General features: G+C 41.0%; 1 protein-coding gene across 5 annotated transcripts in view; it reads right to left on the reverse strand.

Moving 5' to 3' along the window:
* The window catches only part of LOC111867414, a 101,917-nt gene that overhangs the window by 12,363 nt on the left and 73,693 nt on the right, over nt 1-15,861 (reverse strand). For 4 of the 5 annotated variants that reach the window (XM_033752675.1, XM_033752673.1, XM_033752674.1 and 1 more), the window contains 6 exons: nt 15,284-15,415; nt 13,929-14,099; nt 11,951-13,408; nt 9,601-9,745; nt 7,738-7,866; nt 695-1,096 (listed from right to left, as the gene is read on the reverse strand). In XM_033752675.1, coding sequence (XP_033608566.1) covers nt 695-1,096; nt 7,738-7,866; nt 9,601-9,745; nt 11,951-13,408; nt 13,929-14,099; nt 15,284-15,415 — 2,437 coding nt within the window. The remainder of the gene's footprint in view (nt 1-694; nt 1,097-7,737; nt 7,867-9,600; nt 9,746-11,950; nt 13,409-13,928; nt 14,100-15,283; nt 15,416-15,861) is intronic. The other variant, XM_033752676.1, reaches the window with a different exon arrangement.

The following is a 15,861-nucleotide window of genomic DNA, read 5'->3' on the forward strand; positions in this document are numbered from 1 at the left end:
AATGTTAAGCAGTGACGAATTCGTAAGTTCAGTGGAGGTGCAGCAAGAAGAGTGGGAAGAAAGTGAGAATGAGGAAGAGGTGGACAGTGCTGCTAGTAAGAAAATATCACATGGTGCTGCTCTTAATCATTTGGAATCCTTAGTAGACTATCTTGAGAGTGAAGAGAAGAGTTTATTAAGTGACAAGCTAATATTACATAGGCTTCGTACGGATATCCATAAAAAGGAAAATGCCGCGAAAAAGCATACGACAATATTAAATTCTTTTAAGTGTTAAGTGTGAATATTCATAAAAATTGTTGGATGTTGTTGAACACTGTGCTTGAAATAACTAATTCATACTTCAGTGTAATGTAAAAAAAAAGTATTAAATAGGCCATGAGATGACATAAAAATGAGGTTGAATAAACTTAAATATAGGTAGGCCTATAGTATTATGAAGGTACAGTATTACAGTACTACGAGTACTTTTAATAAAATTTGTCTTAACCAGGTTTTCGATTAATCATGATTTCCATCCCACCATTATCCCAGATAATCGAAGAGTTGAGTGTATATGTGTGTGTGTATTATAAACCGGAAAGTGCACAATACGTAAAGAAAAAGTTAAAGATGAAGACAAGGACAACAAATGAACATGAAAATGGACAGGGTTAACATGGTAGGATAAATCGACTAAGTTGCACAGGCTCACCTGAGTGAGTAGTGGCCAGCACTTCTATTGGCAGTGATCCCCTTCGTCTAGTCAATACCGATTCTGCCATCCATCGTGGCATAAATTCACGGTGCCATTGTTGCCATGTCATTCCATCTCCAAAAGGCTCAGGTCCAGAAACAGTGAACATCTCAGGACCACCTGAACTGCGCCTGCGCAGTACTTTCTTACGAGTCCTTGATTTGTTGCTGTTTCCATTTCTCAGCCTGAGTTCAGAGCTGATATCTGCTGGGACAGAACCTCGCCTCACACTCACAAAGTACTGCTGGCTAACAGAATGGGGCAAAGTTTCTTCTAGAGGCCTCGTGCAGATGTTACTCAGGGGGTCCAGCCTCCTGTACTGCAAATCCTTGACAATGTCTTCACTTTCCACCTTATCTCCTGAGGAACACAACAACGTAACTTTGTGACCACATAGCCATCAAGGAACAAAGCATCCACAATCTCGGCCATATCTTGTGACACCTGGCTCTCAGTCCGATGTCCCCTAGAGCACACATCAGAAAGACAGTGACACATCTTAAAATTACTAACTCAAAAATCTTGGTCAACAAATAGTCTGAGTTTTCTTTTTGTATGAAAGAATTAAGATGTGCGAGTCTTCTGCCCTGAAGATGAAGGCAACAGATTTCTCTAAAACGATGCTACCTTTTTAGCAGGCTACACGGCGTCACATCCCAGAAGACAGCGATCTTCATAATTACCTATACTGGCAAAAAAAAAAAATATTATTGCTACTCTAATTCTGGAGTACACATATCTTTACAATACATTCTTGGTGATTTTGCATAGTTCAGGGGTCTTGGCATTCATTTCTAGGAGACACAAATATATTCTTCTGAAAGCCAGTGGCATTGTAGATAACACACAGCACAGCCAGAAATAAATTTTCTCTCTTAATTTTTACAATATTTAAAAACATATTAAGGAAGTTTTCTATGTCATGTAACAATGTTCTGTATGGGGAAACATCACCAAGAAAAACATAAATTTGAATCTAAGATGAGATGGATTATATAACAAATTAATATCAGCAAATAACTTTCTCATCAACAAATTTTATCACAATCAAGAGCAGTTTTGGAGATGAGACACATGGACAGGTAGGAAGGCAATATACTTTCACTTACTACAAAGAGTGCAGGCAAAACTGTGGTGACCATACTACATGTCAATTACTAAACCTCTGTGAGCTTTGTCATACTGACTGTTCAGCATGAGTTAAAAACTCAAAATTCAACAGTGATTCTCTTCATCTGAAGAATCAACAATGTATTTCTCTCAAATATAAGGCTTCTCTCCTACTGATGCAACAGCATGAAGCCAGCTGCACTTGATGCTCATACACTGATGTGATTGACTGCACTACTAGCAACCAAACATGTAATAGAAAAATGACCTCACTACTCGGAAACTTCACTGCTGCTATAATGCTACGCAAGTGAATCAGTAGAAACCTGCTAATCAAATTTTGCTGTGGTTGTAAAGGTCACTGATGCTTAACTTCCAATTGTGTTGATGGAAGAGGTTTTATGCAACAGTTACAAACATCTTCCTGCAATAAGTTGTGCCAGTTGGAGAGTTATCTATGAATTATGATGTTTCATCATAGCTCTGAGGGGCCTGTACATAGCATATTGAGTTCATACTTGAGTGGAGTCTCAGTGGGAATCTGGAAATGGTACCTCTTCACAAAAGCTGGAGATGGATCAAGAAATTTGGATACAGAAGAAAATTACACAAACATATATTACACAGCAATAATTCACTTTGGTGACGAAGCCCCAGCAGAAGCTCTAATAATAAAAACATGTAAATAATCGACGACAACAACATAACAACAAAAACAGGTAATAAAACAGGCGAAACTCTGTAAACATTTTAATATGTAAAAACAAAAACAGGAACTAGGAATAAGATTTATGATAAAATTATAAAAATAATAATTTCAGGAAGCTATTATTGTTGCTGCTGCTGCTGCAGTTGTTGTTAAGTTTGAATACTGTTGTTATCAACTTCTAAAAAGACTGATTCAGTATTTCCATCAGATTTATTCTCCATGAGGTTTCATCCAGAATTCATCCATTGAATAGACAATGGAAAATAAGAGACTTATTTTCATTGCCATTTTAGAAATTAGTGCCATCTTTTGTTGCAGTTTCAACTGAACCGATATAAATACAGCTACCTCTTCTACATGCATCAAGGGGCAGGGACTGACACTATTGGATCAAACTAACAGGCAGTTGTATGGCAACATGAGAGACAGAGAGCTGCAGAATCGCTGTGATTTTATTGATTTAGTTGGTTGTCATTTAGCGTCGCTGTCAGTAGCTCAGACTACATGGTATTGAATTATTGGATGACTAGCAAATAAGGAATGCGAAAGAGAGCATAATAAAGAAAATCCCCAATTTCTGGTGTCTGCTTAGAGGAACTGAGGAAAACCACATAGAAACTCAATCAGGAGAGCTGGTCAATTCCAAGATTTTAACCCTGGGTCTCCAATTTGAAACAGGAGTGCTGGACACTCAACTGTGATATCTCATCTGATTATGAGAACTTATATTACTGTCTGAGAGAGAAATGAAGGTGGATGGTAGTCAGTGGTGTGGGCTACCTCAACCACTACAGCCTACTTCACCACCATCCAACTCCACAATTCAGTCAACCAACAGCAGAGCAACCCATGAGATAAGGCAGATTATAACAATACATGGGTCTCTTTGTGTCACTGCCTTTCTAATTCTTGAAAATATCAGTAAACATCAGCCTACCACAAGACATGGACTGGACACTGTGGAGGAGCGACCCCCTCCAAAACGAAAAAAAAGGAAACGGCCCGTATGGGAGGAACCGGTAACGTAGAAGTACCGGCCTCCCCAACAAGGACAAATGGAGAATGAAAGGGAAGAATGAACATGAGACAATGGGACCGACAACCGCTGAACATTGGAAGTGCTCAGGGCGAGCAATCTGGAAGAAGGGGGGCAGATGGAAGGAAGGCAAAACGCCGAAGAAAAGGCGGAGGTAACACGCGGAAGATGAACACCTTAGGAAACGAAACTGAGGATGCACCGTTAGGCTGTTTGGGATGAACAACCTTTAGAAGGGGGCAATGTAACGTGTTTGGAGTAGATACTTCCATGGCAACGCGATAACAGTGGGCCGCTGTGTAGACAATGCCGAAACAACGAACGCATTTCCCCAGAGATGAACAACAGAAGGCCGTTGAGTACCAACGGATGAGACGAAACACGTTACCGCCATACTCTATAGTGATCGTTCCCGAAGCAATGGATTGCCGAAGAAGTGAGATCGAACCTTGGCGAATGGTGTCTCGTATCCAGTCCACAGAATAACTACATAAGCCGAGAGCGACAGAGCTACAACAGCACAGAGCTAATTAGCCTTCATAGAGCGCAGTTGGAACCCAGCCTTCATACGGCACAGTTGAGATCTAGTCGCCATACAGGACGGTTGGAAGGTAGCCGCCGCGGAATACACTTAAGGTGATAATTGTACGGTGTGTAAGAGTGAATGTCCAATTAAGGTTCCCTGAATCCGAGATTCACATGAAGTTATTTGTCGCGTGACATACCCAACACGTGACAATATGATTAATGAGACACATAGGTTCTGTTCATTCCTGAAACAATTGTGTTAAAATTTGATATTTTACAGAAACAACCACTGATAAACAAAGAGCAGCACATTGATATGGTCATGAATGTCATGACAGCCAACCAGACATTTCTGAATACTCATTCATTTAGTTACCATTTTACCCCTCAGATGTTTGGCAACTTCACTGAAATGTCAACAGAGTAACGACCTATTAAGAACAGTGATACAAATGGCTATGGGCTGAACAACTGGGGTTCAGTAAATGAATGAATTTTTCTCATTGCTTATATATATTAATGGGTAACCCAAGTAACTTTAAAACTTTACCATCATGTCTGCCACACTGGTACTGCCGATCTTAAAAACTTATTTGCAAAATCAAGATACAAAGCTTAATCTCAGAGTCTGACTCAAATAAGAAGTCAACTAGGTCTGACTCTGAATTTTCTTTAAAAAATTTGAGGCCTTTGGTTCCATTTTGGAAAGGCTAGGCTTCTGGTTTTGTTTTTAAGGTAAATATCTATATACCTTCTAAGGTTAGCCTTTGGAGTTTGTTTTTACATATGAACTTTTAGGGTTGGCAGCACTAACATGGTTGACAACGTGGCACTAGTGTTGAACTTACGTGGGTCACCTTCAAATACATGCATACTTTTTTCTTCTCACCACAGGGACAAACCACCTCTGCCTCTCATTTTGCTGTGCACTATTTTAGGTTATCATATAGCAACCAATGGTTTCATGCTGGCTACCATCATTGTGGCAGCTCCCTAGAGATAAGTGTGTAAGAGCAGACCTGCCAAATTCTGGGCACAGCCAAAACTCGGCAGTTTCCATAAAATTATAAAAGGGCATACATGACAAACAGGGCTATCAGTCTTAGCAGTCTTCATCTAAAACTGAATCAACCAAAAACAAAAAAAAAAAACATCCAGAATAAATTATCCAATTATCTTTAATGATGATTTAAATATTAACAAGAAAATCCAAAATAATTGCACAAATCTGACAAAACAAAAGAAGGCTAATTGTTATATATAAAGAGTTAACAGTCACTAATCTGTCATTACATATAATAGCAGTCGGAACTAGTAATAGTTATGAACAGGAGCAGACAATGGTAGGAATAAAAAACAGTGGGAAGTATGCTTGAGTTAGTATTACAGTCTCTGGCTTTGCTGAGAAAAGTTCATAGCATACCTCTAGACAGCAGCGTCACTTATTTCATACTACTGTTCTGTCTTAGCATAAACACAGCTCTCTGGAACTTCTCAAGTTCACTGGATTCATATCCCACTGTAGCGTGACTTTGAAGTGTCGCTCAATGACAGTAATGTACAAGTATAACAGAAGATCATAATAAAATTAATTCCTCTTGAAATTACAACAACCCTTAATATAATTGTTAATGAAGGAAAATATGCTCAGTTCCAAAGACACCAATTTTGGTAGTGACTTTCACACATAAATCCATTTACATAGGTCAGTCAAAAAGTTCCCGTAATTCCCCCGCAGACAGAGAACGAGCGATAAGATAGCGCACACACTGTTGTGGTGGGGAGCTCAGCATGTCTGCTTGCAGGTGTAACAGGTCTGGACAGGTTTCAGTGTGCAGTGTCGTTACTGTTCTGTTTGAATTAGACGTGAGTGTTGGTTATTCGGTGCAATGTCGCAGTTCAAACAGCGTGCAAACATCAAATTCATGTGCAAATTGGGAAAATCTGCGGCCCTGCAGCAAGTTTACGGTGATACTGCACTAAAAAAATCAGCAGTTTACGACTGGTTTTCCCGGTTTAAGAATGGCAGGAGATGTTAGAGGATGACCAGTGCAGCGGGAGACCTTTGACATCCAGAACCAAAGAAATGATTGGAAAAGTGCGACAACTTATTCAATGTGTTCGAAGAATGACTATCGCAGAGTTGGAGCAAGAAGTTAGTATCTCTCACCGATCCATTCATGCCATTTGTCCAATGATTTGAAGATGAGACGCGTCAGTGCAAAGTTTGTTCCGAGGCAGCTGACCATGGATCAGATGAAATGTTGCATGGTCGCTGGCGATCTGTTTGATAAAAGTACGCAGGACACGACATTTCTCAAAAAGATCGTCACTGGTGATGAGTCATTGGTGTTCGCCTACGACCCGGAGACGAAGATGCAGTCATCAGAGTAGCACACAGCGTTGTCTCCCCGGCCAAAAAAATCACGCCTTGTCAGATCCAAAGACAAAGTGATGCTCATTGCATTCTTTGACATCAACGGTTTGTCACGCACCATGAGTTCGTACCGTCTGGACAGACTGTTACTGGCCATTTCTACATGCAAGTTTTGCAGAGGTTGTGCAATGCGGTTCGGAGGAAGCGGCACAAGTGGCAGGGACAGTGGTTTCTGCATCACAATAATGCACCGAGCCACACATTGCTTGTTGTGCAGGAATTTCTCACCGAGAAAAACATTCCTGTCATCACTCAACCATCGTACTCTCCGGATCTCGCTCCGAGTGATTTTGGCTGTTCCCTACTCTGAAAATGGGCCTCAAGGGGACAATTTTCGCAACCATGGAGGACATCAAATCAAATGCAATGGCTGAGCTCCGGAAGATTCCAAAAGAAGCCTTCCACTGCTGCTTCCAACAATGGCAGGATCGATGGAGCAAGCGTGTGTATGAACAAGGGTCTTATCTTGAAGGTGATCAGGTAAGCATTGCCATATGTCCTACCATTAGAGCGCTATACCACAATTCCAGGAACTTTTTGACTGCCCCTCGTATTTTGCTTATGGCAGAACAAGGAAACAAAAAGTAGGTTCAGGAAGAATTGAAGGATTTATTGACACAATGTTGCTCACAGCCAACATGGAGTATATTAAAACAGTAACATGCCACAAACAACAAAAATGCCAAACAACTCCTTACTGTATATGTAAAATACATTCCTTCTTGAGAATTGTGCCAGCACCAGCACAACACAGCACTCTACAGGACATTTCCACCAAATAGAAGTCAGAATTAACCCTTTCCATACAGTGCACAAGCTAGGCCACTCACAACTGCAGTTCTGGTGTTTGAGCATCCTGACATCACCCAATAAAATTGACTATTTGTGATGTTTCAGCAACGAAACTGAATTTTGAGTATATTCTTGTTGGTGACCTGAAAATGGAAGCAGTACATTCCTCGAAAACTTCAGTGGACTTGTATTGAAGTGCATGTTGCCTGCCACTACACAGAAGACTGCATTCTTCATAGAACCTCAAATAAAACAAATTCTCTGTTGGCATTTAAATATGTACACTAATAGCCAAAGGTCTCTTCAATAGCATGGAAAGGGTTAAAAGCAACCTCTTTCAGTGCTAATTGCTGTGCCATGTAGCAACTGTAGTACAGTTCTTATGTTACCTGTGGGGACAGTGAGGGGATCAAGCAGGCTGGACAGGGTTGCAGTGTCATACGGAAGTGAAGACCGCCGTGGCATGCGGGGGTGCAGGCAGACTGTATTCTCTTTTGAGCCGAGTGGTCTCAGAACACCTGTGTTAGCAAAAAGCAAGGGAATTAGTGGCAAGTTGAAATAAACAAATGGTAGTAGGCTTTGAGAAGAAAAGGCCAAAATCATATTAAGATTACATAATGTGTAGATTGTGTAGTCTGGGGATGTCTGACAGAATGGGTGCAAATAGGTACTGAAAGCTGTACATGCAGATTCAGTTATCAGTTGAGATGTGTTTGTAGTCTCCTTCAGACTTCATATATCAGTTATCAGAATGTACATAATTAAAGATATATCCTAGTTTCTTGCTTGCAGAACCCTCCTGCCTTCAAAGGAAACCAGCAGTGTCAGAACTCTGAACTAAAATAGCACCAGATGTTCAATGGAAGAACTGTGTGCACTTGGCCTGGAGTCATGCCCTTGTTGTTTCTGTGATATCATGATCTGGTTTGATGGTTTGCAAGATGTCTTCACAATGGCCCAAACAGGTGATAGTCTCTTGGGCCCAGAGTATGGAACTCGATAGTAGATGATGCAGAACTTTTCAACCAATCCCTTGCAAGCATTTCACCTTTCATGAAGGTAACTTTCAGATCTGGACCCTATGTAGAAGCTAACAGTTTAAAGCAGGAACAATACACAAATTATGAAATTAAAATTTATTCAAGTATTAAAATGGGCAAGGGGCTATAGATCTGAACCTCTGAACCAAACATAGAAATGCTACCGCAATACAGCACTCTGATAGCTGCAGCTACCATATATGTTGGAAAGAGTATGGGGTAAATTTCATACCATCTTTGGGTGTTCTCTATTAGGTCTGCAGTAGGAAACAGGAGATAGTAGACAAATCATATTTTGCAAATCACTTCTTCTTTTTAAATCAGTTGCTTGGTTGTCATCAAATAGATGGATTTTATGTTTTATTTTCAATAATACTGCTACTGAATGTTCCATATGCTGTCAATAATATAAAAAATAAAATTTGTCAGTACAATAATAAATAATCACATGAAAGTGACAGTAACACCATCTCTCAAAATGTTTGTAAGAAAATGTTAGTAGCTAATGGCTCTACAGACAGCTGATAAGTTAGGCATCACAGCAAACAAAAATTATCTCAGCACCATTAACAGAAACATAGGACAGAGGAGCTTACAGGGGAAAGAGAGAGGATTACGGCAGCAATGACAGCAGGTTTCAAAAAAAGATGTTACTCTGTCAAACATTGTTGAGACAGGTTGCACTGAACAAAATGTGGCTGGCAGATTGCATGTTACATCAATTTGAAGAATACCATTGAAGTGCATGGTGGGTCCAAGCATCTCAGGAGCCATAAAAGAGAGCTTATCAAAAATATCAGACAAGCAGGACTTCAACACTCAAGAAGCCTAGAGAATGGGAAAGCAAGTGAAGAGGGGTCTACAGACACGATTAAGTAAGCCAATCTTTTTAAGGTTATGATGGAAAATTTTGGAACCCCATCAACATCTCTGCATGCAGTGACACAGGGAGATGAGTAACAACTTTGTACAAAAATTAGTTATTTTTATAAATAAGAAAAATATTTTTTTAACTTTTCATTATTAAAATTCCTCAAGATATTTTAAAATTAACATGAATTGTTTAAAACTGTCCAAAAGAAATCATTATTTTACTGTCTTCTCTCTTCTACATGGAAATAATGTCAAATATCACATCTCACACTCGAAACTCAAGCCTCTCTGGGTGCCAATTCTCGGCAAAGAAGTTACTAAAACTGGAGCATTTCCTACTTTGTCTTGTCACATCGGTGGGCACAGAGCCACGACGCAGGAATCTATCTCCGCCACCCCTGAGTGTAAGAGCAACTGGTGCAACATAATCATCTGAACGGTTGAGCAAACCCACGGGTGCAGAACCACGACGCCGTGCCAGTCCCTGTAAAACACATTATGCTCAGAACTCTGGGCATAACAACACAACACACACATGAACATACACTGAATTAAAAAATTCCTTAAGGTATATTATTAGGTCACGCCCTTGCTCAAGCGGTTAGTGACCGGCTTCCCACCGTAGCGGCACGGGTTCGAACCCAGGTCTGGTCAAGTGGGATTTGTGGTGGACAAAGTGGCTCTGGGGGTAGGTTTTCTCTGAGGACTTTGGTTTCCCCTGCCAATCTTCATTCCACAAAAAAAAATTCTCCATCATCATAATCACCTGGGGCAGGTACAATAGGCCAATCAGTGACCGCAGTGCCGAGTGGACCCAACTGGACTCCAGCTCCACTATGCGAAATTAGGTATATTATTATTTTATTCATGACTATTAATAATAGTTATGTGCTAACTCCATATAAATCCTTTGAAAATGTGACAAAGTCAAAGTAACATGGAATGATGATGACAATTAAAATTATGACACACTGAACTTCAAAGCAGATTTTATCTACCATTCAGCTGTTTAAACTTCTCATTACCTGCAGAATACTTGTATCTTAAAATACATACTGCTATAATTTTGTACACTGTTTTGTATGGGTTTAAAATTTATCTCCCATTAAGGAAAATCATGAAGTTAAGGGGAACTGTTAAGCAGAACATTAGACCTTAAGAAGAAGGAGGAAACTGAAGATTTTACATAATAACATAAGTAAGTGACTTAACAATTTGTACTGCTTTATCTGATACTAACAGGATGATTTAATCAATGATGAGATGTACTGAGATCGTAACATGCATAGAGAGAAAAAGAAATTAATGCAAAATACTGATATGAAAATCTGAACAAGAGAGGCCTCTCGCACATATGAATGGATAATATTGAAAAGGATTTTCTTTGGTTTCCGCCAGGCAGATGTTATGAGAGTAAGTTGAATTAGGCCACTGTAAGTTCCTTCACATCTTTTTCAATTCATTATTCACTAACCATCCTACTGCTCAACACTTTTGGTATGATTTACTGAATGCATAACTAAATATGCCACACATTAGAGTAACGTGGTATGAGGGTATTGATTGTGATTGACTGTGAACATAGAAATGATCCTTAAGGCTCCACATAAGCAGGCAATTTCTTGACCACATCAGCAAGTTTGATCTGCACCCTGTAGTCAGTTATGAACAGCAGGCTGAACAAGCACCTACACTAAATGTTGTCACACAAATTTCATTTTGGCCTGTAATGGTCTAATACAGCCTCCACTTCACACAAACACCTGCTCAGTAACTTCAGCAGCACATATTCTGTACTGAAGTTTCACTGTCAGTACTCTATAAAGCTGCTGCCATGGTGCTGTAACACTTCGATTCTAACACTCTGTCAGCCATTCTCTTGATCACAGAGAACCTTTCCCAAATCCCTGAAGATGTATGTGGCAGATTCCCCTGAGACACGAGTATCCACCTAGATGGCTACATGACATTACACATCAGTAAACTGTGGAAGAACTACTTCTCTCAGTTATTGAATGTACATAGGGTCAGTGATGTTAGGCAGAGAGAAGTACATACAGCTGAGGTGTTAGTACCTGATCCCAGCCCATTTGAGGTTAAAACTGCTATTGCAAAGTTGAAAAGTTATAAATTGCCCAGTAGTGATCAAATTCCAGCAGAACTTATTCAAGCAGGAGGCGAAATATTACATTCTAAGATCTTTAAGCTTCTATCTGGAATCATGACTGGAAAGTTCTTGAGTAGCTGCAAAACTGGAGGTTTCTCAAGAAGGGGTCAGCTCCATGAGTGAGTGACAATGGATAAGTCTGAGATTATGTAACACATGTGAGAATGGTGCTGAATATTAAGGCTGATGTGATGTAGTTTGGTAGATAGGAAACCACTGTTTTGTAGGAACAGTTTGGTACCTAAGTGCCAATCATCAGTGGAACCTGCCTTCTGCAAGACACTGGTATTCATCTAACATGCTACAGGGCATAACATCTCAGATGACCATAATCTTATGTGAGACACATTGGTAGCAGCATATTCATGGAACTTATGTACAGAAAAGCCATTAAGGCATTGTAGTTATTATTTTCAAAATCTCTTAATCTCCCCATTCAGACAAAGCATTTGAAGGAGACATGGAACATCATGTTTGTAATGAAAACTAATGATCATTCTGGTAACAGAAGTTGAAACTAACCTGAGGGGCACTTCTTCGCAGACTTCCTGTCTTGTTGAAACTTGTATCTAGATCAGCGTCACTCCCGATGCGCCGAGGGTCCACATTCTCCTTGTGATCACTCTGCTGAGGAGCCCAACTGTCCGAGATTTTGGCCATCTTTGCTGCCTTCTCCAATACTGTGTCTGTCTGTTCCCGTTTACTTCTCATGGTCACTGGCTTTTCATTAACACACTGTGACTCCACTGCACACATTCTGCCATTGTCCCTTAGCGTCCGAAGCTTCCCATTTGGAGTTCCACACCCATTCTTGCTGCACGATAAATTTGAGGGTCCTTCAGAAGGTTGTTCCGAAACTTGACAAGGCAGGTTGGCAGCACTGGTGTGGTTAGATGTGGAAGAACAGGAGGAGTTTGAGTGACTAGCTCCTTCAGCGAGTACCTCAGAGCAAGCTGACATCTCGGCCGTTGTGGACATGTATCGAATCCTTACGTATGGCTGTAGAGGTGGAAAAGTCTGCTGGCGAGTCAAGAACCGTGATGGAACCACAGGAGCAGTAGTTCCATTTCCTCCCCCGTGCAATACAGAGGATAGGCGGCTTGCCTCCATGCTGGTAGTGATGGAAGCAATACTCGGTTCTGGCAGCAAGTTCTCTGCACTTACAGGCCTACTGTCATTTTCGCTGGCGCGGTCTGACGAATGATGAGGCTCACTGCTGCATGCTGACAGCAGCGACAGCGAACTTTGTCCAAGCTGCAATTCTTCTTCCTCTTCTAGATGCAGAATTGGCCCCGATGGGTAACGCCTTTGCGTGCGATGCTCCCCCATTGGCAAGCTCTCACGTCTGATTATAGTTCGTGTAAACGGTGGAGGGGAAGGCACACTCAGGGGAACAGAATGCCGTCTGCCCACTCGTACCATGGAATCCGTTTCATCATTACGACAAGGAAGAGAAGGACGTCTAGAGCAAGGGGATTCTGGTAGAAGCAGTTCTGCACTAGCTGCGATATCTTCAGCCCCTGTCATGGCCTCCTCTTCTGAACTGCCACACACTTCCTCATCCAATAATTCTGCATCTGATATCTCAGTCCGCGTCTCTTCTGCCAGTTCAAGTTGTACCATTGCCTCCCAACGACTCTGATTACCTTTCAGGTGCCTCATCATCAGCGTGGATAAGTCTGTCTTGAGGAACCTGTGCCACTCTTCAAACAACGGTGACACAACAAGTCGAAAGAAACCTGCCTGAATTTTAGGTATTGATGTTGTTTGTCGATCACATAGAGATGTAACGGGAAGGTTCAGTTGACGCTCATAATCTCCTTGACGGAAAAACTCCTCACACACTTTATGACTCCACTTACGACTCACATCCCACGGGCGACAAGGATTAGAGATGTCCGCGCACTTGAGAGCTATCTGTAGGATGAAGTGGCGATCCTCAGCACGACTCATATCCAGCAGATTCTGATCCAGGTAACGCTGCCAGAACAGAAGCATGCAACTTCATAACTAAACTACATTATAACAACCACATACAGCATCACCATGACACACTGGTTTTCAGTGAATGTGGATTCTTTTGTCAAACTTATCTGCATTTGATTCAGCCCTTAATACTAGTCAAAAATACTACACTACAATCAGTACAGTGACTGGGCACCCATACAATCATGATTTAACTTCTGGCAGGGACTTTGATTTTCCCCTTTGTCACTGCATCCAGATTGACCCTGGGGCCCACCCAGCACCCTATCTGACAGGCATCAGGGGTTCCTTTCCAGGCAGGATGATGGCCAAAATTTTATCCTAACCACTCACCCCATCTAGTGTTGAAAATTTGGAATGACTGGAGCTATACTTCCACAAGAAGGCCATGACCAACAGTGCAATGTAGAGACAATCATTTGGCTTTACTCAAAATAAACAAAGTGCTTATAGGCCAACAAACACAACATAAACCGGTATTTATATAATATATAACTGTAAACAGTGTTCATACTTTGAATCGTGAAAGGAACTCCTGTTGACGGGTGATATCTGTAGCAAGGATGAGAGAGCTGATCTGCTGCTCCAACTCGAACCTGCATGCTCCCAGCTGCTCAGCAACATTGCTTTCCAATAGACACCCAATGGCAGAGCGCCAGTGATGATTTTCAAGCACTGAGGTGTTCTAAATGCAAAAAAGAACAAACTCTAATTCAAAAAACACACACACAACAGAAAGACAAAGGAATTGTTACATCATGACTGAAATCAGCAACAGAGGAACACAATGAGCTGTAACAGTTCCCACAATGTAACAGGTTATGTTCTCTCCTGATTCTTAAAATTTCAGTAAATGTAATCAAAACTTGCCCACAACACATATTTAGCCTCTGGTCTGGTTGCTAGGTGACCATATTCAGTTCAGTTATTCAGTATAGAGGAGGTGGGTTTCCCCATGCACTGCGACTAATAGTCTATTGTACGTCCCCCTTTAATTTCTACTGTCGCCATACCCTACCGATACTGGTGCCCACTATCTCCCCTTTCTGCCAGCGAGGTCGGCCCTCTACTGGCAGTGGTACCCAATAATTCTCCCCTTTCTGCCATCGAGGTCAGCCCTCTACTGGCATTGGTACCCGATAACTTCCCCATCTACCGGAGGCATTGGAAACTACTTGGGCAGGAAACATTTTGCCTAATTTTGCTCAGAGGTCTCCTAGAGACACGAGGATCTTTTATGTGCCGTAAATCTATGACACAGGACCCACGGCTTAAAGTTCCTCCTGGAGGACTTGTTCCCTGAATTTTTCCACCCTTAAAAATTCCACGACCTCTGCCGGGTTTGAATCCGCATACCTTGAGTCATGAGGTGGGAACGTTACCCCTAGACTACGGAGGCCATATATAATACTTCACAGTACATAAAGTGACCTTTGTCCATCACTTTTTCATAGCTTGGCAACTATTTAATGCATAAAGCAATCACTGTGGCACCACAGCACCAAATCTTTTAGAGTATATCAGTACTTCTTGAAGTGCAACAGTTTCAGGAGCATGAGAAGACTGAACCAACTTCCATCACTTCAGTACAGGAGGGGGGGTGGGGCAATGTATGGGAGCTTTCTCTAACTTCCTCTTTGGTCAATAGGGTGAAACATTCATAAGGCTGCCATGTGTTTTCAGGATCCTGCCGTAACTTTCTGTGGGGCAAACACATCACTAGTGCATACATTTACATATATTCAATTTTCCTAGAGATAATATAACATTTTTTTTTCTGATTCATACTGTTGTGTGGTGTTTCTTGAAAGTCACTCAGATGGTCAAAACATTTCCCCATGCTTTCTTTCAGACTCGTCACAACTTTACCTCATACAATGCTGCTAGATGGTTGGAAGTGGCTATCAGGAATGGTTGGTTGACACCAGGGTGGTCCAGGTCATGCGTTACAGCAGCAATTAAAGATGACATAATCTCAAGGGGAGTTAGATGCACTTTTATCTAAAAAAGAAACACAGACGTCTTGAATTAGAGCATCAAAAGTGGAGAAATATGTTCCTGCTGTTTTTAACAAATATATTTTCCAAACACAATTCTTTGTTTTTTGTATACAGTGCTGGTCTTGATGTTCATTATCTGTAGGCACAGCTTCACCATTATACAGCTGGTCAAACTGTGAATATAGCCTTGCAGTCATATGTTATATTTTGGTGTGTGTCAGGATAATTTTTCAGCTCAAGTTGAGCTCAATACAAGAATTTTAAAAAATTCTGAGAACTGAGATAAAATTTCCTCTGCTAAGCCAATTGTTTTTGTTGTAATCACAATTTATTATACTAGCAATGTTTTCACAGTGCACTGAAGTGTACTACATATCCCTCCTGACATCAGATCCTGCTTCAATGACAAATTTAATAAATCATTGTACTAAAATATTTAGTTCCATG

Source organism: Cryptotermes secundus, unplaced genomic scaffold (assembly GCF_002891405.2).
Source record: "Cryptotermes secundus unplaced genomic scaffold, Csec_1.0 scaffold423, whole genome shotgun sequence".
Taxonomy (NCBI): Eukaryota; Metazoa; Arthropoda; class Insecta; order Blattodea; family Kalotermitidae; genus Cryptotermes; species Cryptotermes secundus.